Source organism: Gossypium raimondii, chromosome 13 (genome assembly GCF_025698545.1).
Source record: "Gossypium raimondii isolate GPD5lz chromosome 13, ASM2569854v1, whole genome shotgun sequence".
Classification (NCBI taxonomy): domain Eukaryota; kingdom Viridiplantae; phylum Streptophyta; class Magnoliopsida; order Malvales; family Malvaceae; genus Gossypium; species Gossypium raimondii.
In genome coordinates, this window is record NC_068577.1 from 40,451,000 (window position 1) to 40,475,460 (window position 24,461).

The 24,461-nt window shown below is 33.7% G+C and overlaps 1 protein-coding gene and 1 pseudogene across 6 annotated transcripts; one reads left to right on the top strand and one right to left on the bottom strand.

Moving 5' to 3' along the window:
- Positions 1-1,831: 1,831 nt before the first annotated feature.
- LOC105783014 (protein BCCIP homolog) lies at positions 1,832-24,461 on the bottom strand. Of its 6 annotated transcripts, none has more exons than XM_052626924.1 (11): positions 6,112-6,257; positions 5,219-5,232; positions 4,899-5,014; positions 4,289-4,464; positions 4,109-4,179; positions 3,785-4,009; positions 2,899-3,108; positions 2,717-2,782; positions 2,541-2,630; positions 2,377-2,433; positions 1,832-2,174 (listed from the first exon to the last, which is right to left on the bottom strand). In XM_052626924.1, exons 4-11 carry the CDS (start codon positions 4,449-4,451, stop codon positions 2,076-2,078), a joined length of 981 nt encoding a protein of 326 aa, XP_052482884.1. In that variant the 5' UTR covers positions 4,452-4,464; positions 4,899-5,014; positions 5,219-5,232; positions 6,112-6,257; the 3' UTR covers positions 1,832-2,075. The 6 variants fall into 6 exon arrangements, with proteins under 6 accessions (XP_052482884.1, XP_052482883.1, XP_052482885.1 ...); XM_052626923.1 differs by having other exon boundaries at positions 4,899-5,131; positions 6,112-6,254; XM_052626925.1 differs by having other exon boundaries at positions 5,219-5,250; positions 6,112-6,249.
- LOC128036190 (rho GDP-dissociation inhibitor 1-like) lies at positions 16,028-23,072 on the top strand (annotated as a pseudogene).

A 24,461-nucleotide genomic window follows, 5' to 3' on the forward strand; every position in this document is an offset into this window, starting at 1 on the left:
AAATAATAATAATAACTTAATTAATGTATGAAATCTAAGAAAAATCTTAAATTTTTCAATTCATTTGCCGCCTCAATTAGGACAAATGGCATAATTGTCATTTTGGTCCTTTATATTTTCTTTTAATCTATAATTCAATTTTCTCCCTTTATTCAATTTAGTCTTTTTCCTTAATTATTCTTAATTAAGCTAAATTCACTTAATTAAAGCCTAATGAAACACACAACTAGACTCACAAATATTCCTAATAAATATTTATGAACTCGATTTACTAAGACGGAGGCCCGATACTGCACTTTTTTGATGCCCATGAATTTTGGGTCATTACAGGGGGTGCAGGTCCAAACTCGATGGGGTTGGGGCGCACGCACCCGCACGACGTGGGCGGCATGAAATGTCTGAACCGGTCGGGCCTAAATGGGCCTACGGATATTTTAACCCAACACGAATTTATTTTCCTTAGCATACAAAATCTGCTTATATATGGAAACTTATCTTATTGGTTTGATTCCAATAAATCTGTTTAAAATTTTAATTTAATGGCAGATTTTGGGGATATTTTTTCTAAAATTCCAACACTCTCCATGCCTATAAAAGGTCATGATTCTGAAGGGTTTTTAAACACTTATATACTCTCTTAGAATTTCTCCGGCTGAAATTTTGTTGCTCTCAAAAATCTGTTTTTCCATCCTTCGTGTTTTATAAATACTCCGGCGATAGAAAAAGGCATTGTTCGTTCGATTGATCGTGGTAGAGATGCTACTACTTCTATCACTGTTGTTGTTGCATCCTAGGAGACTTTCGATCAACGTTACTCTAAGTACCGTAGGAGCAGCCGAATCTGTCTTAAGGAAACCGTGTTTCACGAGCCTCAATGTTTTGTAAAATCTCAATTCTCCTTTGTTTCTATTGTTTATTATGGTTTTATTTGATTTTCATATTTGATAAATTAACTATAAATAATCTTGTTCATATTTTATTTTATATGTGTTTATTTATAATTAATTATTTTTATTCGCTAAGGTGTATTGTCTAACACATTCTCCTAGAAAGAATTTTCCTTTCGTGCAACTTTGCAAAACACCAGAATTTAGAGAACAAAGAGAAGTTATTTTTCTTTTATTGTATTCTGAAAATATTCTTTTGCATTAGCAAAAACGTTAAAATTGAATAACCAACCGTTAAATCTAAAAACCAAAAGATTAACAGGTGAATTTTATAGGTTATGAGAGGTTATATAGATGCAAAAGATTATGGAGAAAATAGGTGAAAAGCTTCTTTTTTTATTCTATTAAGCTCAGAAGATATTTATTAGATATAATTTTATAGGATTTATTTGATTGGTCTAAACCAAATTTTAACGTGCAGTCACCGAGGGGTTAGCGAGTGTATATACTGACATCCAAGGAGGGTCGGGAGATATGCACTCGCAAAGAAACTTTAAGAAATCTCCAACCTCTAAGCTGTGCAACAACTGAGTATGCCTTCCAATGCATTGGAGGCAGAGGCAAAGACAGGCAAGCCATATCCCTTGGGTATTTCTTTTAACTGTTGTCTTCCTTATAGCTAATATTTTATAATTATTTCAAATAATTAAAATCATTTCATTTGGAAACTATATAATTCATAATTTTACATGTTTTTAACAATGCTCAACCGGGTTAAGAGTAGGGATGACAAAAAAGAAAACCTAAATCCAACATCCGACCCAATCCATTAGAATCGGATTTTTTTTTTTTTTTTTTAAATTGAGTTCAAGTTGAATCAATATCAAATTTGAGGAAATCCACCGTGCCCAGCCCTAAGATATTTGAAGGGTCCTTGAAGGATCTTAAGTCACAAACATAAATAGCTTTTATATCACAACAAAATTCATTCCATCAAAAATGTCACCTAAATCAGGTCCGAGTGTTCGCTATGCTTGCAAATTGGAGTCTGATTCTTACCTTCCTGCAACTCCTCCATTATCGGGTTGCATCTTCAACATTTATCGGAACAGAAAACTCGTGCAAAATCGTTTAAGTTAGAAATACAGTACTTAAAGTGTCAAAAATTTTGCATTCTTTCAACGAGATTCAAGATTCATTTATCAATGCATGCAATTGTTGTCGGAATGAGGAAATGTCTTCTGCTTTGACAGCCATAACAATCCCTGTTAGCTGGTAATTTTTTAGCTGCAAAAAAGATCGACCGTTGGAAGATAATTATAGTTATTGATCAAAAACAAGAATACAAAGGTAATTATACCCCATTGGTCTGAAAAAGAACGGTAAAGACAAGTTAATGAACTATCAAAATTTTAGATCTCAAAAACAGAATTTAGAGATGAACTAAAATGGATCGATGATGATAAATTTGATGTTGAGTTCTACTAACCTCATGAGTTGCAACCTGTTGAGTTTGCAATGGAAAAAGGAAGGACCACATGCTCAGCTGAAATGCGTTTTAAAAGGAAATCATTAAAATGTAAAAACGAAAACAAACCAATAGACACGTAAAACATATGGCATTACACATTACATGGATCAAAGAATCAATACCTTATGCAAAATCTCATCTTCAGGCTTAATATATACGAAAGCCTCATCTTTGTCAGTGCTTGAAGACCTTTTCTGATTTGCATTCTTGTGCTGTAGATTCAGCTCGAAAGTCAGGGAAAGAATAATCAAAATATGCTCATATGAAATGTAAAAGCAGCACAAGAAAGATCTTATACCTTGTAAAATTTGCTTACTACTACGTAAAATTTGAACCGGAAGGAATTACGCAACTCCTCTGTGGGCTTCAAAAAGTGAAACAAGAACATATATATATATAAGTTTACTATCAATAAGGGCTTTTGGTAGAAAAAGAAGACAATACTTTTTATTAAGTATAACACATTACTCAAAATCTAACCTCATCTTCGGTAGCCCATGAAATTTCATCAAAGAGTGCATCATAAAGAGGCGGCAAGAGTTCAGGAGGAAGGTTCACGACACATTGGGAAACCAGGAGACCCACTTTCTGTGCTTCATCTCCCAAAAGTGATCTCAAGTTTCCTATTTTATCTTTCTCATGGCATATGTTAAGAAGGAACTCCTTGAGCTCTGAAATACATTTGTGATCCTAGCGAACAACATTCACAACATTTTAGCTACACCATTTGGTATATAAGGGTTTCGCATGTTGACACAAGAAATAGCACCTCAACAGATAAACTTTATCGAAGAACCCACAGTTCGAGAAGGAATAAAAGATATTTAGCCTTTAGGTAGGCATCAACCACCAGTACAACAAGAAAGATTCATTTAAAAGTTTTGTTTGTTTGTGTTACCTAGACTCAGGTGTGAGTGTTGGATTACGAGAAGGATAAAAAATGGGTATGTTCAAATTTTTTTCAACATTTCCATGTATTTGAAATGTACTTAGAAGATCATATTCTCATACCTATATCCAAATATGCCTCAGATGCAGTCACTTTAAGAACAATGAAAAGAAAGACCCAACATAGTTGTCTACTACCTGATCTATCACATCGAATGATATTGGTCATTTAACTTGGTCCATTATTCTAGCTATGGGATTTTAACTAAGATTCTATACAATCAAGTACAAGGTGACTATTTAATCTATTCCAACAATGGCAAAACCAGGATGGTGCAATATTTAGCAGATCAATGGTATGGATTACCTTTTAGTATATCAATTTCAAGTTAGGGTCAGTAAATTAATCTTGCCAATAGGAAACAGTTCAACAAAGAACAGTTAACAGCCATTCAGATCAAAAGAATAACTTTCTTACCTTGTATCTCCCCAAGTTAAGGGCAGTAATTATAGAAAAAACTCCATTGTCTTCATCATCCTCTAATTTAACAACAGTTCCAACGGTGGTTTGTCCCAATATCAAGTCTACAAAACCGCTCAAATCCCATTGCTTGTTATTAAGGTAGGATTGCAGCAATGTTTTCACACCATGAAAATCATCTGGTTTTGGGTCAAAGAATGCAAAATCTGCTTGGACAACTCCCTTTTAAAGACAGAAGGAGAAAGAAAAGGGACAAATTAACTAAAAACCTTTAGACATATTTCATAGTATAATCAATGTTACCTGTAATTAAGTACTTACATCAAATTCTTCATCCTCAGATGACACGGATTGTCTGTCTACGTTTTTTAACTTCTCCTTAAATTCATCACCTACAGTTTAGGCCAGAAAATAATAAGAATGCAAAAATCGAAAATACCGGTAAAAGTCAAGCAGATAACAGCAACAGAAAAGCAATTATTTATCACTTTAAGCACACACCAAATAAAGAAAAAAACAAACCAGCAGATTGCTGCATGGCATCGTGCATGTGATGCTTAACCAGGTAAGCAGTAGCAACTCGAGCAACAGAACGAGCAAATGGTGAGAAAGTTAAAGGCTGAACTGGTAACAATCTATGATGCCTAGCTGGTTTCCGCGGCATCTTCGTTAATCAGCTGAAAAGTTGGCAGCAAATCAAGGGTTAGTAGTGTGTATAAACACACACAGACATTTATAGATTTTGCAGAAAAGGTGCCGAATCAAAGACCTTAAATCCCTAGCCTAATAAAATAATTTATTCTATGATTACATATTTTTGTACCTTCTTTTTTCAGATTTTACTAATGCATTGGCAATTGATCATTTACAGAACAAAGTATCTTACTTTACTCAACTTTAAAGTTAGCATAAAGCATTTTAGAAAAAAAAACTACAATTTTAAACATCAGATACTAATATTCAAAAATTAATTACACATTCAAACAGCACTAAGCTAAGTACTTTTACTTTCACCATTGAAATACAGCTTAAGCTCAGCTGAACAAAACCAAATTCAAATAAAAGATAAATAAAATGGATAAAAAAAAAAAGAGTTAGAATTTATGCATACCTTTGGCAAAATATGAGCAAAGCTTAGGCTTTTGGAGCGGTTTCTAAAGGAAAAAAGGACCGTAGCTTTCGTCGTCGTCGTTTGTTTTTCAGAGGAGATTCTAGCGAACAGCGCCGCTGTAGCAAAAGCGAAGGAATAAAGAGATACAGCCGAGGAAGCAGCGACGAGAGTGATGGTTTTAATTGGAGTATGAATTTTAACAGATTTTTAGGCATTTTTGCCCTGAACTTCAACTATAAGAAAACTCGAGTAAGACCTTAAAGGTTAGAATATACACTAATCAAATTCCAATCGGACAAAAGAATTACACAAAAATGTACCTCTTTTAGCACTCCTGAAAAATAATTTCACCCTAAATTAGCAAAAACAAAGATGTATTTGTCTTTACAGGAATAAAAGCATAAACATTATAAACATAAAATGAACAAGGAAAGATACAGAATAGAACTTACATGAAAATGAAACAGTTTTATACATATATATATAGGCATTTTTCATATTTAAGTTAAAATGTACTCATCTTTGTATATTGAGAAAAGAAGTAAAAGACCTCTCTAGTACCTCTCAATTTTGATATTGAGCAAATTGATCACTCTAAAACTCAGAACAATTTAATCCCTATCAATTTCGACAATAAGCAACTAAGAACAACTAATCACAACTTAATATTTTTCTTCAAAGTTAACGCATTCTATCAATTTAGTATTTGATTAACAAATTTAGCTCACAACATTTATGTACTTTGTGAACATTTACAATATATAAACATCGAGAGCTATATTTGTTATTATAACAATCAAAATAATGTACAATTGACGGACAACAGTAATGCCACGATTAATCCTCTTTAGTTGTTCACTTTCAAATTTGATAGGAAATAAATTGCTCCAATTTTTTGTGAACATTTTCCTCAATATTTTCTTAAAAATCTGAATTAAGGGCACCAAGTTTGAGATTGGGGTAAAGAAAACCTTAAAAAATCCGAATTTAATGGATCCAAAAGCAACAAGGAATTAACTCAAGAACAGTTCACAATTACACTACCCAATTACCACAAATAGCTAATTTTACCTCAAGAAGAAGAACAACAACATTATTTTTTTGCTAAAAACATCTTTAAGTGACAAGTTCCTAAAGAAATCGGCAGACTGAACCCTAAACAGGAAGGGGTAACAATGAATATTCGTAAGAAAGAATAGATATAAAAAAATACCTCTGATTGAAGAGAGAAAGGTGACGATCGCCGTGGAGATTGGCGGTTGTTACAATGAGCAGATTTTTCAGTGTATAAAGCTTGTTTTTTTCATTCTTCAAACAGTGGAAATTCAAGTGTCGAGAATATGAAGGATTCAAGTTTTAGGGTTTTTCTTAAATTAGGTAAAAATGCCGAAATTAAAAAAAAAATTACGTCCGAATTTCGGGTAATTTACACAAAAAAAATCCTTTTTTTTTCAAAAAATTATCGAAATGGACCCATCATTTAATTATTTACCAGAATGGTCCATTTTCCGTCAAATCTCGTCCACGTCGGTAGCGATGTCGGTGTGCGCGCCAAGAAGTCCTCGCCACGTCGCCAAAGCTGATGATGTGCGCTGATTTGTCCCGCAGATGAACAATCTTTGCAATGGTCAAAAATTTGACCGTTGCCCCCCCAACGGTCAAAAAAAACTATAAATACCCCTCATCCCTTTTTTTTCACAAACTAACTATCTCTCAAACTTCCTCTCAATTTCCTTCCAAAATTCTCTCAAATCCATATTTAATTTCAATTTTCTCTCAAGTTCCTCTTAAATTTCTCTTAACTCCATTTTTTTAAATTTCTCTTAACTCTCTTAAATTTGTACGATTTCAGCAATGGCCGGAGAATTGACTCGTCTTGATAAGCATCACATATCGGTGGAACAAATGAAAATGGTAAGTATTAAATTTAATTTTTAAATATTATTTAAGAATTTTTTATTTATGCATTTTTAGATAATTATTAATTTATTATTTGTTATAAAAGTCTGTAGATCAGGTATTGGAATGCAATATCCGGAATATGCATGGTCCTCCATCACCGTTGGTAGAGAACTACTGCTGGAAGCGAGTTTTGGCACGTGTGGCGGTAGGTCGGGGATGCAAGGTGGACCCGAAACTAATCAGTGCGTTGATCGAGAGGTGGAGACCCGAGACGCACACATTCCATCTTTCATGTGGAGAGTGCACTATCACTCTAGAAGATGTCAGTCTACAATTGGGATTGCTAGTGGACGGGTACCCAGTCACCGGGTCTGCCCAATCTAGCGATTGGGGGGCGGTGTGCTACGAGTTTTTGGGCGCTATTCCGGAGAAAATGGAGGGAGGTAAGATCGAGATGGGCTGGTTACGTGACACATTCCCTGATCCGGATGAAGATTCAACCGAAAATGAAAGAATCCGATATGCTCGGGCATACATTCTTCAATTAATTGGAGGTTATCTGATGCCCGACACGTCACGAAGCAGTGTACATCTAAGATGGCTACTGAAACTCGTTGATTTTAGAGCAACTGGTGAATTGAGTTGGGGGTCTGCCGTCTTGGCAACGTTATATCGGGAGATGTGCGGGGCGACGCGACCGAGGAGAGCAAAAATCGGAGGTTGCCTGTCACTACTACAGTCATGGTCACGGTTTCGCTTTCCATTTCTACGTCCTCGAGTGGACCACCCATATACATTCCCACTCATAACGAGGTAAATTTTATATTAAATTTTACAATTATTATGTAGATTTTAAAAATAAAAGTATGCTAAAAATTTATTTAATTAGGTGGAACCATCCGGCAAGTCATGCTCGATTACCTACCTCTCTTGAAGATATACGGCTTCTATTGGACCAACGGTCGGAAGCACAAGTAAGTATTAAATAAAATAGATATTTTCATACAAGTAATTATGTATATAACTAATATTTCTATCATGTTCATATAGTTTCAATGGACACCATACGAGGATCGGGAAATTCGGGCAATAATTCAGGAAGAGTTCTTACAAAATCCACAAGCTTGGCACGTGAAAGTCGTGTTGATCAACTATGCAACCGTGGAGCCGCACCAATCAGACAAAGTGCTACGACAGTTTGAATGTAGACAACCGATTCCCGTGGATCCTGAGGTGTTTGACGATCAACACAAAGTCGACCTTCGGCAATTGAATACGGATTGGCCGAGATACTGGTCCTAGTACATGGAAATGTGGGAAGATCAGTATGAATATATACCTACTCGGGAACCAATCATCGTTCCGTAGTTAGCGTGCGTTCCAGAATACATGCCATGGTTTAAGATCCATGGCAAGCCGTATTTACTGATGCTAGAGGAGAGGCAGCGTCAAATACGTGTCGAAAGGGAAAGGCGCTGGCCTCTAAATCCAAGACGACAAGATGACGAAGGTAGCCCCTCAACGAGGCCCAGACATTCACCCGACTCATCATCAGCGGCCATGCAATCACCAGGCCCAACGAGAGCACCGACACAGTCACCCGACACAGCAGTTCAACCGATGATACCCACGCAACCGCCTTTTCAGATGATGCCAGGTGCGTTTCCTAACCCTTATATGTATCCTTTTCCAAGTACTATGGCAGGTTGGAGCCAAATGCCCGGTTCAGCTCCATTTCCTGTTATGCCGAGTGGACCGCTGATGTATAGGCTAGCGGCGCACGAGGGATCGTAAGAGGGGCTGTCGGGGAGCTCTCCTTTTTACCAATCCCCACCAACGTATGGGTTTCAAACACCGTCGCTGTTCGTGATGCAAACACCTCCACATACACTATTCTTTAAAGGTGGATCATCGTCCCAAGTCCGACAACCAGATGCCGTACCGGAAGAACCAGAATCCCCGCCAGAGGAACAACAACTGTCGTCGGAAGCTAGAGAAAGGAGGAATCCAGCGCATAATCGTCGACGGTCGCCATGTGGCACTGAATCCCCCGGGCATAGACATTGATTGCCGAAAAATGAACCATTCCGGTAAATAATTAAATAATGGGCCCATTTCGGTAATTTTTTTAAAAAAAGAGCTTTTTTGTGTAAATTGCCCCCGAATTTCCCAAGGCAGAATGATAAAAGCCTTTGTTTCAAAAAACATGTTCTTTTTAATACATTAGTTTTTTTTTTGTCAGTTTAACTGTTAATAATTTTTTTTCAATTTTTCTTATACTCAGTAATCAATATTTGTATTTTTTATTTAATATTATTTTATTTTTAAAAAAATTTAATTAATAATTATTTTATTTATATAAATAAAATGATAAATAAGTAATTATATAATAAAATATATATGTTATATATATCGTTATGTTAAAATATATATAAATAAAGAGATTATTAATTAAAATATTACTAACATAACGATATATATAAAATATATTTTTATTATATAATTATATAATTTTATTTTTATTATATAATTACATAATTATATAATTTTATTTTATTTATATAAATAAAATTTATTAATTAAAAACTTTAAAATAATATATTTATTAATTAAAAATAAAAATAAAATAACATTAAATAAAAATACAAATATGAGTAGGAAAAGAATCGAACACGAATCTTAAAAACAAAACCACTAACCTTTAACAATCTAACTAAAAACGATGCATTAAAAAAAACATTTTGTAAAAGTGTTTTTGAAAAGTACTTTTAATATGCGTTTTGTTTCTTTCTTTAAAATCAATTATTACCATGATTTTTATTTTTTATTTTGACATTTTTACCTAATTTTCCCTTTTTTCTCATTCAAAAAATTATCATTTCACTATGCTTTACGCTTTTAAGTTGCGTCTCAAAATTGTTCATCGCAATAAAAGCATATAGCTAGAGAAAGGGTATTCTATAGTGTTCAAGGGCAAGGAGTGTCAAATCAGTGATCCAAGTGGATCCAAGCTTATGGCAGTCACTATGGCTGATAAAAGCTTTGTTGTTGATTGGACAAATGGCTCAGACATTGCCTATACAGCCACAACTGATGAATCCAAGCTTTGGCATCAAAGACTTGGTCATGTCAACTACAGATCAATGGATCAGCTATCCAGAGAAGACTTGGCTGAAAACTTCATTGGTTCAGTTGAAAAATAAAAGGTTTGTGAAGTATGCCAGCTAAGAAAGCAAGCTAAGCTCTCATTTCCTTCAAATCAGGCCTGGAGAGCCTCTGAAAGGCTGCAGCTCATGCACACTGATGTGTGTGGCCCTATGAAGACCAATTCACTGAATGGAAGTAGGTACTTCATTCTGTTTATTGATGATTTTTCAAGATTTTGCTGGATTTATTTCTTGAAACAGAAATCAGAGGTAGGCTCAGTGTTTTCAAAGCTCAAGATTGGTGCTGAAACTGAAACAGGCTGCAAGCTCAAGACCATAAGGTCTGACAATGGGACTGAGTACACCTCAGCTTAGTTCCAGGCCTTTTGTGATGAGGCAGGCATCAAACACCAGCTCACCAACACCTATACTCCTCAACAAAATGGTGTAAGTGAGAGGAAGAACAGGAGCTTGATGGATATGGCTAGATGTCTACTGTTTGAGAAGAATTTGCCTAAAACCTTGTGGGTTGAGGCAGTTAACACTGCTGTGTACATCCAAAATAGGCTTCCTACCAAGGCCTTGGATCACAAAACTCCTTTTGAGGTCTGGTTTGGATTCAAGCCATCATTGGCTCACTTAAAGGTCTTTGGTTGTATTTGTTATGCACATGTGCCTGCTGTTAAAAGGGATAAGCTGGCTAAAAGAGCTCGACCTGGTATTTTGGTGGGCTACAATACAGTCAAAAAAGGCTATAGGATCTTGAATCCTTCAACAAGCAAAGTGTCTATAAGCAGAGATGTGGTGTTTGATGAGAAGTTACGCTGGAATTGGGAAAATAATGAGCCACAGGCAGTTTCTGAAGACCTTGTAACAGACCAAACTAAGCCAGATCAAAATCATCCTGAAATGGACATTGATAATGAACCAGTCAGAGGTACTAGACCATTGGTTGAGATTTATGAAAGAGCTCAAGTAGCCATAGCTGAACCAAGCTGTTTTAAAGAGGCTGAAGCTCGGCAATGGTGGAAGCAAGCAATGGCTGATGAAATCAGCATGATTGAGAAGAATCAGACTTGGGAACTAGTTGAAAGACCAGTCAAAAGGAAGATTATTGGGGTGAAATGGGTTTATCGAGCCAAGCATAATGCTGATGGGAGCTTGAATAAGCTGAAAGTAAGGTTGGTTGTTAAGGGGTTTAGCTAGAAGTATGGTCTGGATTACCTGGAGACCTTTGCACCAGTGGCCAGGCTAGACACCATCAGACTGCTGATTGCCTTAGCAGCACAAATGCAGTGGAAAATCTACCAACTCGATGTGAATTTAGCCTTCCTCGATGGATTTCTTGAGGAAGAATCTATGTTGAACAACCACAGGGCTTTGAAGTAGCTGGTAAAGAACACATGGTCTACAAACTGAAGAAAGTTTTATATGGCTTGAAACAGGCTCCAAGGGTCTGGTATAGCAGGATCGATAGCTACCTGGTTAGTTTGGGATTTGAGAGAAGCAAGAGTGAGCCAACATTGCATGTCAAGAAGGAAGGGGCACAAACACAGCTCATTGTGTCCCTGTATGTTGATGACTTGTTGGTGACAGGAGGAGACCAGCAATCCTGATTGATTTCAATACCAAAATGCAGCAGATGTTTGATCTAGGAAGGATGACCTATTTTCTTGGCATACAAGTGACACAGATGCACAATAGGATATTCCTAAGTCAGAAAGCCTTTGCCTCCAAGATTCTAACCAAGTTCTCAATGCAAAATAGTAAAGTAACCAATACTCCAATTGCTGTTGAAGAGAAGCTATCGAGTTATGGTGATTTTGAGAAGGTTTGTGAAACAACCTACAGGAGCTTAATTGGTTGTTTGTTGTATCTGACAACCACTAGGCCTGACATTATGTTTCTTGTAAGTTTGCTTTCAAGGTTCTTGCATTGTAGCAATGAGAAGCACTTTCAAGCTGCAAAAAGAGTGCTCAGGTATGTCAAGGGTACATTAAGCCATGGCTTGATGTATAGCAAAGCTAAAAAACTGAAGTTAGTAGGCTACACTGATAGTGACTGGGCTCGTTCAATGGATGACATGAAAAGCACCTCAGGATATGCTTTCAATCTTGGTTCAGCCATGTTTTGTTGGAGCTCGAAGAAGCAAACACTAGTTGCTCAATCTACTGCTAAAGCCGAGTATGTTGCAGCTGCAAGTGTTGTCAATCAAGCCATTTGGCTAAGAAAAATAATGGCTGACTTGAATGTGTATCAAAGGGAAGCAACAGAGATCTTTTGTGATAATCAATCTGCTGTTGCAATTGCAAAAAATCCAGTGTTCCATGGAAGAACAAAGCATTTCAGCATCAAACTCCATGTTAGGGGTGAGCATTCGATCGAATCGAATCGAAAATTTTCGAGTTAATCGAGTTTTCGAATCTCATTTTATCATCCTAACTTTATTTGAAGTTTTCTCGAATCGAGTCGAGTAAGATGGAATTCGAATCGAATCGAATCAAATATATTTGTTCGAGTTAAATTTTAAAAAATAATTTTAGGTCCTTGTAACTATTGTCACCCATCGTAATAAAATTTGTCCACCTTAATCAAATTTTTTATTAACTTTCATTACCTCATAATTTATTTATTAATTTTTTATATCTTGGTTAGCTTCTTTACTTGCTTAGTTGTTTCAATTATCTTGATTCTTGTCACTATGTATTTTGGAATTAAAAATATATTAAATGTAAAAATATGATTTTTTAATAAAAGTTATTTTAAAAATAAAATGTGAAATTGATACCAATATAAAATTTTAACACGAATATTTTATGGCATAATTAATAATTCAATTTTAATATAAATATTCAATATGACTAAACAATTCAATAATATAAATAATATAAAATGTGAAATTTAATTTAATAATATAAATAGTAGATATAAATAAAATTATTACTATTTGTGTTTAGTGATTTTTTTTTAGATAATTTTGATTTTTTATTTGAGAGTAAAGGGTGAGAAGTAAAAGTTTAGAGGAAAAATAAAAGTTTTGGGGAATAAAAGTTTGAGGAAAGTAAATAGGGGAGTAAAATTTTGGAGGAAAATATTAAAAAAATTGGAGGGGAGGGTTTGGGATAGATGGGAGGTGGGATGGGAGGGGAATAAAAATTTTAGGGGAAAAGTGAGAGGGAGTAAAAATTTTGGGGGGAAAATAAAAGGTTTTGAGGGTTTTGGGGAGTAAAATTTTGAGAAAAAGTAAATGGGAGAGTAAAATTTTGGTGGGAAATGGATTTTGGGTAGATTTGGGGGTTGGGAGGTTGGGAGGGGAGGGGAGTAAAAGTTTTAGGGGAAAGTGGAAAGGAGTAAAAGTTTTGAAGGAAAAGTAAAAAGGTTTGAGAGTTTGGGTAAAAATGTAAAATATTATAGTTTGATATTCGAATTATTCGAATTCGAAAACTCAACCTTGATTCGAACTCGAAATTCAAAAAAAAATCAAGTTGATTCGACTAACTCGATTAACTTGAATAACTCGATTCGTTTAACTTGAAATTCGAATTTTTTTCAATTTTTTCGAGTCGAATCGAGTTTTGCTCACCCCTACTCCATGTTGTTAGAGAAATGGAGCAAGCATAGGAAGTGAAATTGATTCATTGCAATTCAGAGGATCAACTTGCTGACATTTTGACAAAGGCCCTTAGTATAACAAAGTTTGAGCACTTAAGGAAGAAATTAGGAGTTTGCAACATGCTAACCAAGGAGGAGTGTTGAAGGTTGGTCAGCATGTAGCAAAGAAGCAAACAACAAGCAGGCCATGAAGATCGAACCATGCAGAAGCTGCTAGAGTAAGTGCAACTATTCCTTTTCAGTTTATTTTGTATTCTTAAGTTGATGTGATGCATTTTAGTTCATTTTGAACTATGTTAGGTTAATGATTGATGTAATTTGTTGATGAATGAGCTGTTAACTCAGCTTTGTTTAAGTGTGCAAGCTTGTTTTTGCAAGTTTCAATGTATTAGTGGTAGTAGGTAGCAATTAGGTGACCATATATTGATTTTGACAAGCAAATTGCTTGGTTTATGTATTGGTATTATGCCATTGTTCAAAGTTGAATGAAATATATCAATTTTTGTTCCAATACTCTTTATTGTTCTTTGTTTTTCTTTTCAATTTTCTGTCTTGAAAATATGTTGTTTCTTCAGCAAGAATCGAGCCTTGCTGCTCAAGTCTCAGCCAACTTATCTGTTCTTTGTTCTTAAAACCAACACAGGTGCAGACCCTGCTGATGGGGAAGTTCACCATTTGACAGAAGACTACAGCAAAAAACCGTTAACAATTGATCCTAAATTCCGTCAGCAGTTTAGTCAGCATCTCGATGCCATTGGGCTTTTCCTGGAGCAGAAGTTTGGGTGCCCCCAAGATGTTGAAGGATGTCTTCTCGGGGAAGATATTTATGTGGTTCAGACACGCTCCCAACCCCACTAATGGCCAGTAGCTTATCAGGCATCTAATTAGACTGTCATCCACATTGAAAATAAGCACTTCCAATCTTTGGCAATGCAAGCATTGTCTTCGTTTTCAAGCGTTCCACGCTTTACATACCCAGTATGTAAGCGGTTTTAAGCTACCTATGTTCGCATATAAAGTATAGATTGCGTAATCACAAGTTATAGATTACAAAACTTGTACATGGAAGCTGAAAGACGAGGTTATATCAATCTCGAGGTACTGCTAATATGTCAAGTAGTTTATGTTTATTATTTAAAGACAGTCGAATAAGGGTTGTCCCTGCAGGTTCGGTCTATTGTTTTTGCCAGTCAGTTTATGTAAATCTGAGGATGGCCATTGAATCGAGGAAATCTCGATCTTGTGGATGTCTTCTTCAACTTTGAGAATGAAAGGTAACCCCATAATTCTTTTGTTATTGCAGTTCGCTGATAAGCATCAATGTCCCTACTTTTTGCTTATTGTTTAAGTTGGAATAACAGCTTTGGATTTATATTCTGTTTTGAATAAATTTTGGAATTGTGTTTAAAATAATTAAATGAAGACTTTTAAGATGTTGAATCCTAATTAATTTTGAAATATTACTTATTTTACATACGTTGTTTGGATTTCGCATGTAAGTATGTGTTTAATACAATTATATATTTTTTAAAGTTTTTTTCCTCTTATGTATGGGTCATACATCCATATTATATGAGATACAAATATAACGAGTATTAAAAAATTTCAAATAATATATTACTAAATTAAAAGAATATGAGAAAATAAGTATGTAATAAATTTATATAAAAATTAAATGTAATTTTAATTTAAATGATAAGCTTGTTTTCAAGCTTCAAAACCCAACAAATAATAAATAATTTTAATTCCATATTATATGATTTGAATTTCAACAATTTAAAAAAGAAAAAAAAAAGGATTTTATTGAATTGTACTTCCGAATTCAAGTTGAAGAGATGAAATGATGAAATAAATAAAATATTGATGGATTAGTTTCTTGAATATTATTAGATGATAAATATTCTTTTTCAAATAGAGGGTGGAGTTTTTAAGCAAGTAGGAATGAATGGATGTTTGAGTAGGTCATCGAGAAAAGCTGGTCCAACCCTAACCACTGCGCTATTGCCACCACAAGCCAATGGTTCCAAAGCCTAGCCACTGCTTCCATTTCAAGCCCATAATTGATTTCCTTTTATACAATTTTTATTACTTTCCATAATTTTTTTATAAAATTAAATAAAAAATAATACAAGCAAACTCGAATATGGATAGAGACTTAAAATTAACTTTTAACTTTTAATTACCATCCTTTTTTTGTTCCAATTGCCTTTCATGTCAGGTCTTGTGTCATGAATTAATGTCTTCTTTTCTTTTTTGCTAATCTCAAACAAGGAATGTTGATGGATATAAAAACAAAATAATCATTAATAAGAATCCATAAATTCTTCCTTTAAATCATCTAAAATTTGGTGCAATTTCAACCCCACAAAACCAACTTTGAATGTGAAGCTTCCTTCTTTAATCCCTACCATATATATATAAATGGTTTCCTTGGGCAAAGGTTCGTAGGGAAAAAAGAAAGAAAGAAAAATGTCAGCTGCTGTAGGAATTTTCTTAGCATCCAAACAAGATGGTTTGAAGAAAAATGAATGAAACAATAATGAAGAGGCGAGAGAAGAGAAGAAGAAGAACAACAAGAAGTTTGTTATGATAATGAAGCAAAGAACAATAATGTTGATGATGAGAATGAGGCTGATGAAGAAGATGATGATCCCAAGCTGAAACCTGAGAAGGAGTTGGATCTTGGCCCTCCTCTTTCACTGTGTGTGTGTGTGTGTGTGTATGCATGTATTTGCATGAAGCCAAGTAAGTAAAGCACTGTGTTTTGTATTTATTGATTCTAAAGGATGATGAAAGTCTGAGGAGATGGAAAGAACAGCTTCTTGGGAGCGTTGATATGTCTGCTCTTGGAGGTACTGTTTTTCCTATCAGTTATTCAAGGAGCAAACACGTGTTGAATTATATTTTTGTGAGGAAAGCAGAGATGGGGCGGCAGAAGTGAAGATAGAAAGGCTGTCAATCGTATGTCGGGGCCGACCAGATATTGTTTTGCCCATTTCATTTGTTTCAAACCCTAAAAGCAGCTTGTTTATACTAAAGGAAGGAAGTCGTTATCGTCTCAAATTCTCCTTCACTGACTCCCACAACGTTGTCTCTGGTCTTAACTACACTAACACTGTCTGGAAAACCGGTGTTAGAGGTGAGTATCATATACTTTCATGTTAGGATATGTATAGATACAAACCATATCTATATTTAAAGATATCTCGTCAGAACCCAACTTAAATCTCCAACACAACAATTCTAACATGATCCATTAATGAAACAACATGGCAGTAGAGAAAACGAAAGTGATGTTGGGAACATTTAGCCCTTGAAAAGATCCATACACTTGTTTGCTAGAGCTAAATCCGACAAGTGAGTATAAAATATTATTAATTTAGTGAGTATAAGTTAATGTGAAGTTAGGAAAATTTTTGAAATATTGAATAGTGTACTAGAAATAAATATTAAAATAATTAGAATCGAAAACGAGGTATCAAGACCTCAGAGATTTTAAATCTAGCAAATATTTATGGAGTGTTAAAAAGTTGGTATTAAAGTTTTGTCAAGAAATTTTAAAGTTCCGGTAGTTAATTGAACAAAAAGGACTAAATTGTAACAAATACAAAATTATAGGAAAAGATTAAATAGCTTAAATGATAAAAGAAAGAGGGCTTAAAAGGTAAATAGACTCAAGGTCTATTTGGGCTGGACGCATTAAATCAGTAAGAAAATAAGGAGAATTAAGGGCAAAATTGGAATATTGCAAAACTTACTTAATAAAGCTAGGGTTAAAGTGGAATTATCTAGATTTCTCTTTATTTTTCTGCATTCTCATCAGCAAAAACACCACAGAAGGGTTTCCTTAAGCTGGTTTTTCATATTTTTACTGCAAGAAAGTTCAATTCTTGATTATTTCTTGAAATTTTTGTGTTTTTGTGACTTTTACAACTAGGTCCACTTGTTGAATTCATTAGTTTTTTATTCTATGAAAGAAATTGAAAGTTGCTATGAATATGTGCTGGAAGTATATGATGATTTAACATAGAATTAGAGCTTTAAATTGTTTATATGCCGATTTTATTGAAAGAATTGAATAGAAAGTGAATGTTTGGGACCTAATAGTAAAAGAGTTTGAAGTTAGGATTTTATGTGAAAATTCTGAATTTCAATACTTGTGAAATAACTTATAATGTCTAGGTAAAGTACTAATTGAGAAAAATTAGCTTAATTGAGGGGTTAATTGAGCAACGACTGAATTGTATGAATTGTGAAATTTGGGGCAAAATGGAAATCAACATTTTGCACTAAAATAGTTTTGGACAGCATCAGTAGTCTAATTTTGAAAAATTACCAAAAATTGTGGAAATCGAATTAAAGGATGAATAAAATATGAAATTAAAGCTTATTGAATTTAGTTTATCATAGAAGAAACGGTGTAAGCAATAGAATTGTAAATAATGAAATATAATAAATTTTGTGAGACAAGGTCAGAATGATTTCGGGTTCCCTTATTCTGACTTTGAAAAATCATCAAAAATTGTAGAAAAATAATTAGGGGATTAAATTTATATATTTAAAATCTTGAATGAGTTTATTTTCAAGAGAAACAAACAGGAACATCATCCAAATCCTATACGAGGAGATAATTAATTTTTGGTAAAAAAGGGTCGGAACTATCAAACAGCAGAACAAAGGTGGTTTTAAAGAATAAACTGTACTTATTGGCTAAACTAAAAATTCTAAAAATTTTATGGTAAGAATATATATGAGTTTAGTTTCAGGGAAAATTAGCGGATCCTAATTTAGAGTTCTGTAGCTCAAGATAAAAATAATTTAGTGACTATGACATGGATGGACAACATTGAATATACATAAGTAAATAGTGAAATTATAGATAATGTTACTTACAAGCGGGTTATAAACATTAAGGATGTGAAATAGAGTGGAGGTGAAGTCAATACTGATAAATGAATGATTTTACAATGATAGAACGAGAACCCGAAGCAAGTCGAGGAAAAGAAAAAGTAGCTGATTAGTCCCTGAACTTTCACAAATTCTGTAAATCGACCCAGGTAAGTTCATATGGCTGAAATTTAATGATTAAATGTTAATTTCATCAATTATATACTGTCTGATGAGATATATTTTTTGATGAATTGAGAATAAAATAATAATGCAAAAACTGAATAAATGATCAAATTGAGCGGAACGTCGGATTTGAGTACTTCTGATCAATAACAAGTGATAAGTGGTAGCTTTAGCTACACTTATCTGATCAGTGACAAGTGACAAGTGACAAGTGATAAGTGGTAGCTTTAGCTACACTTATCTGATCAGTGACAAGTGACAAGTGATAAGTGGTAGCTTTAGCTACAGTTATTTGATCAGTGACAAGTGGCAAGTGATAAATGTGATCCGTGTAAAACCGTGGCAGGGCTATGGCTTCGGAAAGTGATAAGTGATCATACGCAAGACCATAGTTATACTATGACAAAGTGGAAGTGAAGTACTCAATTTTCCGTAACCGTTCCCTAATTTGATTAAGGATGGTAAGTGACAAATGGGCCCAAAAGAATTATAGTAAATGGATAAGTGGTAGTGAGTTTATACCAGGGGACTCACTAATGATTGTGGTTGACAGGTAAACTTAGTAATGGTGTATAATGTATAAGTGTATGAATGTTTGGTAAGATTTATGTTTTATGCCTATGAACTCACTAAGTTTCTATAAGCTTACTTGAGTGCATTCAATGTCTCTTGTAGATTGACGTGAAAATATATGAAGGATCAGATCAACACTAAAGATCACATTATCCAGATTATCTCCGGTAGCTTTTGTAAATTTCCTTTTTGATTTATATGGCATGTATATGGTTTGATGATTATATAAATGCCAAAACTTGTTTAATGAATATGTATTAAAGTAAAAAGTGATGAATATGCTAAATGGTATAATTATAATAGAAGTATGATTTGGTATCAAATTGATTAAATTGGATTGGTTGGTTTGGATTAGTCTCGGTCTTAAAATTGCAGGGAAGGTTGGATATTTATAAAGGGATTATATTGAATTCATAAACAAAATTTGGGATTTTACGAAAAATTCTGTATGGAAAATGAATAGTAATTAGCTCGTAATAATGGAAAATTAATTCGGTAAACCCTGGTAATGCCTCGTACCCTATTCCGGCGACGAATATGGATAGGGGGTATTACATTTAGTGGTATCAAAGCCTGATTTAGCCGATTCTCGGAACATGTGTGATGTGTAAAGTGTTTAGAAATACATGCCATATAGATCTATGATAGTGTGATGTGTATGATCCGATGTAATATTTGTCATTTTTATAGATCCGATTATTAAGATGTCAGATAGACCTGAACGTACTGAACAGGAAGAAGTTAACAGTAGAATACAAATTTCTGAACAAGGAACAAATAGTGTGTAATGACCCAAATTTGTCCGACCCGATACAGATATTAAAACCCAAATAAAATATATATATATATAACTAAAGTCCAAACGTCTAGTTATACAAACAGTGGCCCAAATACCTCAGCCCAATTACATTAAAGCCCAAAACAAAAAGAATCACAAATAGAAACCCTAGCTAGCCTATCGCCAAGAAGACCTCCAAGTTTTCGGTCTTTCTCTCATGCGCGCACGCACACCACCTCCAGACGCACTGCACTACAAGCAACACACAAACAAACAAAGAAGAGAAAAGGAAAAAGAAAAAAAGGAAAAAAATCGAAAAAAACAGAAATAGCAGATAAAGAGATGTTATTTTTATTTATTTATTTTTCTTTTTTTCCGATTCGGCTATATAAAGTCAAATATTACACTATAAAAAGGATCCGATGTTGAAAAAAATCAATAAAAAAAGAAAAAGCATATAGCAGAAATTCGAAGGTGATTTCATTATTTTTTTTTTGTTTTCCTTTCTTTTTTCATGGTTTTATGTGCTAAAACGAAAGAAAATATGAATAAAAGGAGAATACACTTACCTGGTGGCCGACTTGCCTTCTACTTTGTCGCAATCGGAGCTGGAAGAAGGTTAAAGGCACGAAACAGCGCAGCAATGAGAGGAGACTGCTTAGGTTTTTGTTTCAAATGGCAGATCAGGTTTAGTTTAAGGTTTTTATTTTTATTTTTTTATGCTGATTTTTGAAACGACGCCGTTTGAAGTTTGCATCAGTAGCTTCTAAACGGTACCGTTTCGGTGGCCATGACCTGCGTTTGAACCCGACTCGGATGAGACCAGATCCGCGCGTTTTTGGATCGAAGGGAAATTTGCGCAATGAGCCCTTCCCATTTTTTCATTGTTCTAATGTAGTTTTTTTTCTTTGATTTTTTTAATTTGTTACCTCGCATTTGATTCTATTCTCAATTAGATCTACAATTAAACGTCGTCATTTTCACTGACAAGATTTGAATTCCCGGATTTGTGTGGTTATTTGTTGTTTTAGTCTCTTAGTGTTGAATCAATTGACAATTTAGTTCGAATTTGTTTTTTTCTTCTAATTTTGGTTACAATTTTAGTTTAGTTTTTTTTAGTACATAATTTCAAATATAATTAGATTTATTTTGACATATTTATTTCTAAAAATACAATATTATTTTAATATTTAAATTTGATATTGTTTTAAAATTTATTATTAGTGTAATTTTAAAATATAATGTGCTATTATTTTAATTTTTAATTAATATTATTTAAATTTATTATACATTGATGTTTTAAATTCATCGGTATTTTGTTTTAAATATAATATATTATTATTTATTTCATTATTAAGTATTTTATGTATTTTATTGGAGTTTATTGTAAGTTGAACAAATTTTTGATATTTTATTTTATATTGTTTTTTATTTTCTCTTTTATATATATTACTATAGGGTACATCTTTACATAATAATATTTGTTATAATACTATTATTCATATAAGTATGTAGCTTATTAAATTATTTTAGTACGTATTAATGTTTTGATTTTATATGATAATTAATTTTAAGTGTTTTTTTAATATATTTGCATATGTCTTTCAAATCAATTTTATTTATATGTAATTAATTCCTTTTAAAATTTTGTAATATATTTTACTTATTTTTTATATATTAGTATGTATGTATCATTATTATTTTTATATGTATTATCATGTTTAATTAATAAATATTGCTTACTTTAAACCTATTCCTAATTTGTTCCAAATATTAACTATTTAATATCTTTTGAGTTTATTTTGAAGTCATGTATGCAATTTATCTTTGAATTTTGTATAATGGATATATTGATTACAAATTTTTCCTTTTCATTGTTTTGAGGTATGTTTTAGGAGATTGATTATCGATTTATTTGATGCTTAATTATTAATATTGGTGTTTGTATAATATTAAAATTATTATTGCTATTTGTATTCATCTATCTTGCTGTTACTTCTTAGTGTAGGTTTGGGTTGCTATTTATCTTTTACATTATGTATTGCTATTCAATCATGCTTCTTTTGTAAAAAATTGTATTTTATTAAAGCACTACAATCCTTTTATTTCTTAATTTTTAAAAAAGCTTGGTGTTCATAATTATTGAAAGAATTGTGCCCTAACTTACTGAGCTTCAATTCTTCTCGATGAATTTGAATAGCCAAGTGTTTATTTTAGTAAAACCTACAATTTTAAAACAAAGCTTTTGAGACTTCAAAATGTTGGATCCTAACTTACTGGATATGGCATTTTGTTATCTCGATTTTAAAATAAAGGCAATGTTTGATGTTTAGGAATTTCGAGAAATTGAATCCTAACTTACTGGATTCTGATTTCTCATTTGACTTAAATGACCAAATAACATTTTCAAGATACAAGAATTTTAAAATTTACAAATTAAAAAGACATAATTTTGACGATTGAATTGTTGCACCCTAACTCACTGAGTGTGGCAATTTATTTCTTCGAGATGAGTGCGTCTTATTATTCAATTTGGTTTATTCAAATTTAAACTTCAAATGATCGTATTTTAAAATCTTTTCAACATTTCGACCCTAAGACATTAAACAATCAATTTGGTACCAATTTTGGGCGTTACGAGGGTGCTAATCCTTCCTCGTGCGTAATCGACTCCCGAACTTGTTTTCTCAAATTTCGCGGACCAAAATCGTTTTTAATGGTGAACCGATCACACCTCAGTAAAAGATCGGTGGCGACTCCCATTTTCATTTTCAAAGTCGATCCCCGTTTTCTAAATAAAAAAAATGGTTTCGACACAGTGATGTTCCGATTTCCCTAATGCGAGAGTAAGAACTAAAGAATATGATTTATGGGATTATGAATCAGTGGTATACTGAAACAATGCAAGAAAGAAATCAGGCTCAACCAACTCCTCCCCTTTCTGCTCCATCAATGGTATTCCCAGTTGCTCCTCTACCTCCTACAATGATTGAATCCAGTAAGCGTTCTCCATTGGAAAGGCTTAGAAAACTTGAAGCCGAAGAATTTCGAGTAAAGACTGATGATAACCCCGTCAAAGCTGAATACTAGGTATAGAGTTCGATAAGAATTTTTAAAGAAATGGCTTGCTCACCAGATGATTATTTGAGATGTGTTCTATCCCTATTGAAAGAAGAAGCTTATAGTTGGTGGGAAACGATTGACGCCGTGGTACCGGCAAAGAAATTTTCTTGGGAATTTTTCCAAAATGAATTTAAGAAGAAATATGTGGGCAAACGGTATTTGGATAAAAAGATAAGGGAATTCCTCGACCTACGGCAGGAAATAAGTCAATGGCTGAATACGAAAGAAAATTTGTCTACCTCAGCAAATATGCCCGAAACATTATACCTACTGAAGAAGAAATGTTTATTAGATTTGAAGAAGAGTTAAATGATGAGATTAGAATGATGATTGGGAGCAATGAAATACAGGAGTTCGTAGTTCTGCCATACCGTGCTCAAAAGCTTGAAGAAGTATATAACAGGAAAATGCAGCGGGATCGAAAAAGTAAAGAGCCATTCAAAAGAGGTGCTTTTAAATCATTTTCAGATTTGCCGGTGAAGAAATCTAGAGAAGAAATTAGTCGAACTACATCAGTGCCGGGAAGATTGGGTAGAGGTAGATCAAAACAATCTGATTTCAGGGCATTCGATAGACCTGCAGCAAGTGTGGGCAGTGTTCAGAATACTCCCCAACCTAAGTGTCAATATTGTGGAAGACATCATTTCAGTGAATGCAGGACTAAGATAGGGGCTTGTTATAAATGTGGGGCTACTGATCATCTTATTCGAGATTGTCCCCAGCTGCAAAAAGATGAAGTGAAACAGAAAGAGATATAGAGAACCACTCCCTAAAGAAGTAGACTTTCAGGCCAGAGCATTTCGGTGAATGCAGGACTAAGATGTGGGCTTGTTATAAATGGAGGGAGTGATTTGAGCAAAAACCTAGGTGAGCCACTGTAGGAACTCCAAATTAGATTCCTGTAATAAATTCAAGATTAATAAATCTACCCATACTGACACTGAAACAGGAGACTCGCAAAATTTTGGTGAGCCTAATAAAATAACTTATTCCATGGTTACATATTTTTGTACTTTCTTTTTTCAGATTTAATAATGCATTAACAATTGATCACACAGAACAAAGTATCTTACTTTACTCAATTTTAAAGTTAGCATAAAACAATTTAGAAAAAAACTACAATTTTAAACATCAGATACTAATATTCAAAAATTAATTACACATTCAAACAGTACTAAGCTAAGTACTTTTACTTTCACCATTGAAATACAGCTTAAGCTCAGTTGAACAAAACCAAATTCAAATAAAAGATAAATAAAATGGATAAAAAGAAAAAAAAAAGGAGTTGGAATTTATACATACCTTTGGCAAAATATGAGCAAAGCTTAGGCTTTTGGAGCAGAGGAAAAAAAGACC

Coding starts and splice junctions, on each gene's coding strand:
- LOC105783014 (XM_052626926.1), bottom strand. CDS start 4,451: ATGCCGCGGAAACCAGCTAGGCATCATAGATTGTTACCAGTTCAGCCT. Junction 3,109..3,784: donor TTAACTTGGGGAGATACAAG/GTAAGAAAGTTA, acceptor GTTGTTCGCTAG/GATCACAAATGTATTTCAGA. Junction 2,783..2,898: donor CATGGGCTACCGAAGATGAG/GTTAGATTTTGA, acceptor CACTTTTTGAAG/CCCACAGAGGAGTTGCGTAA.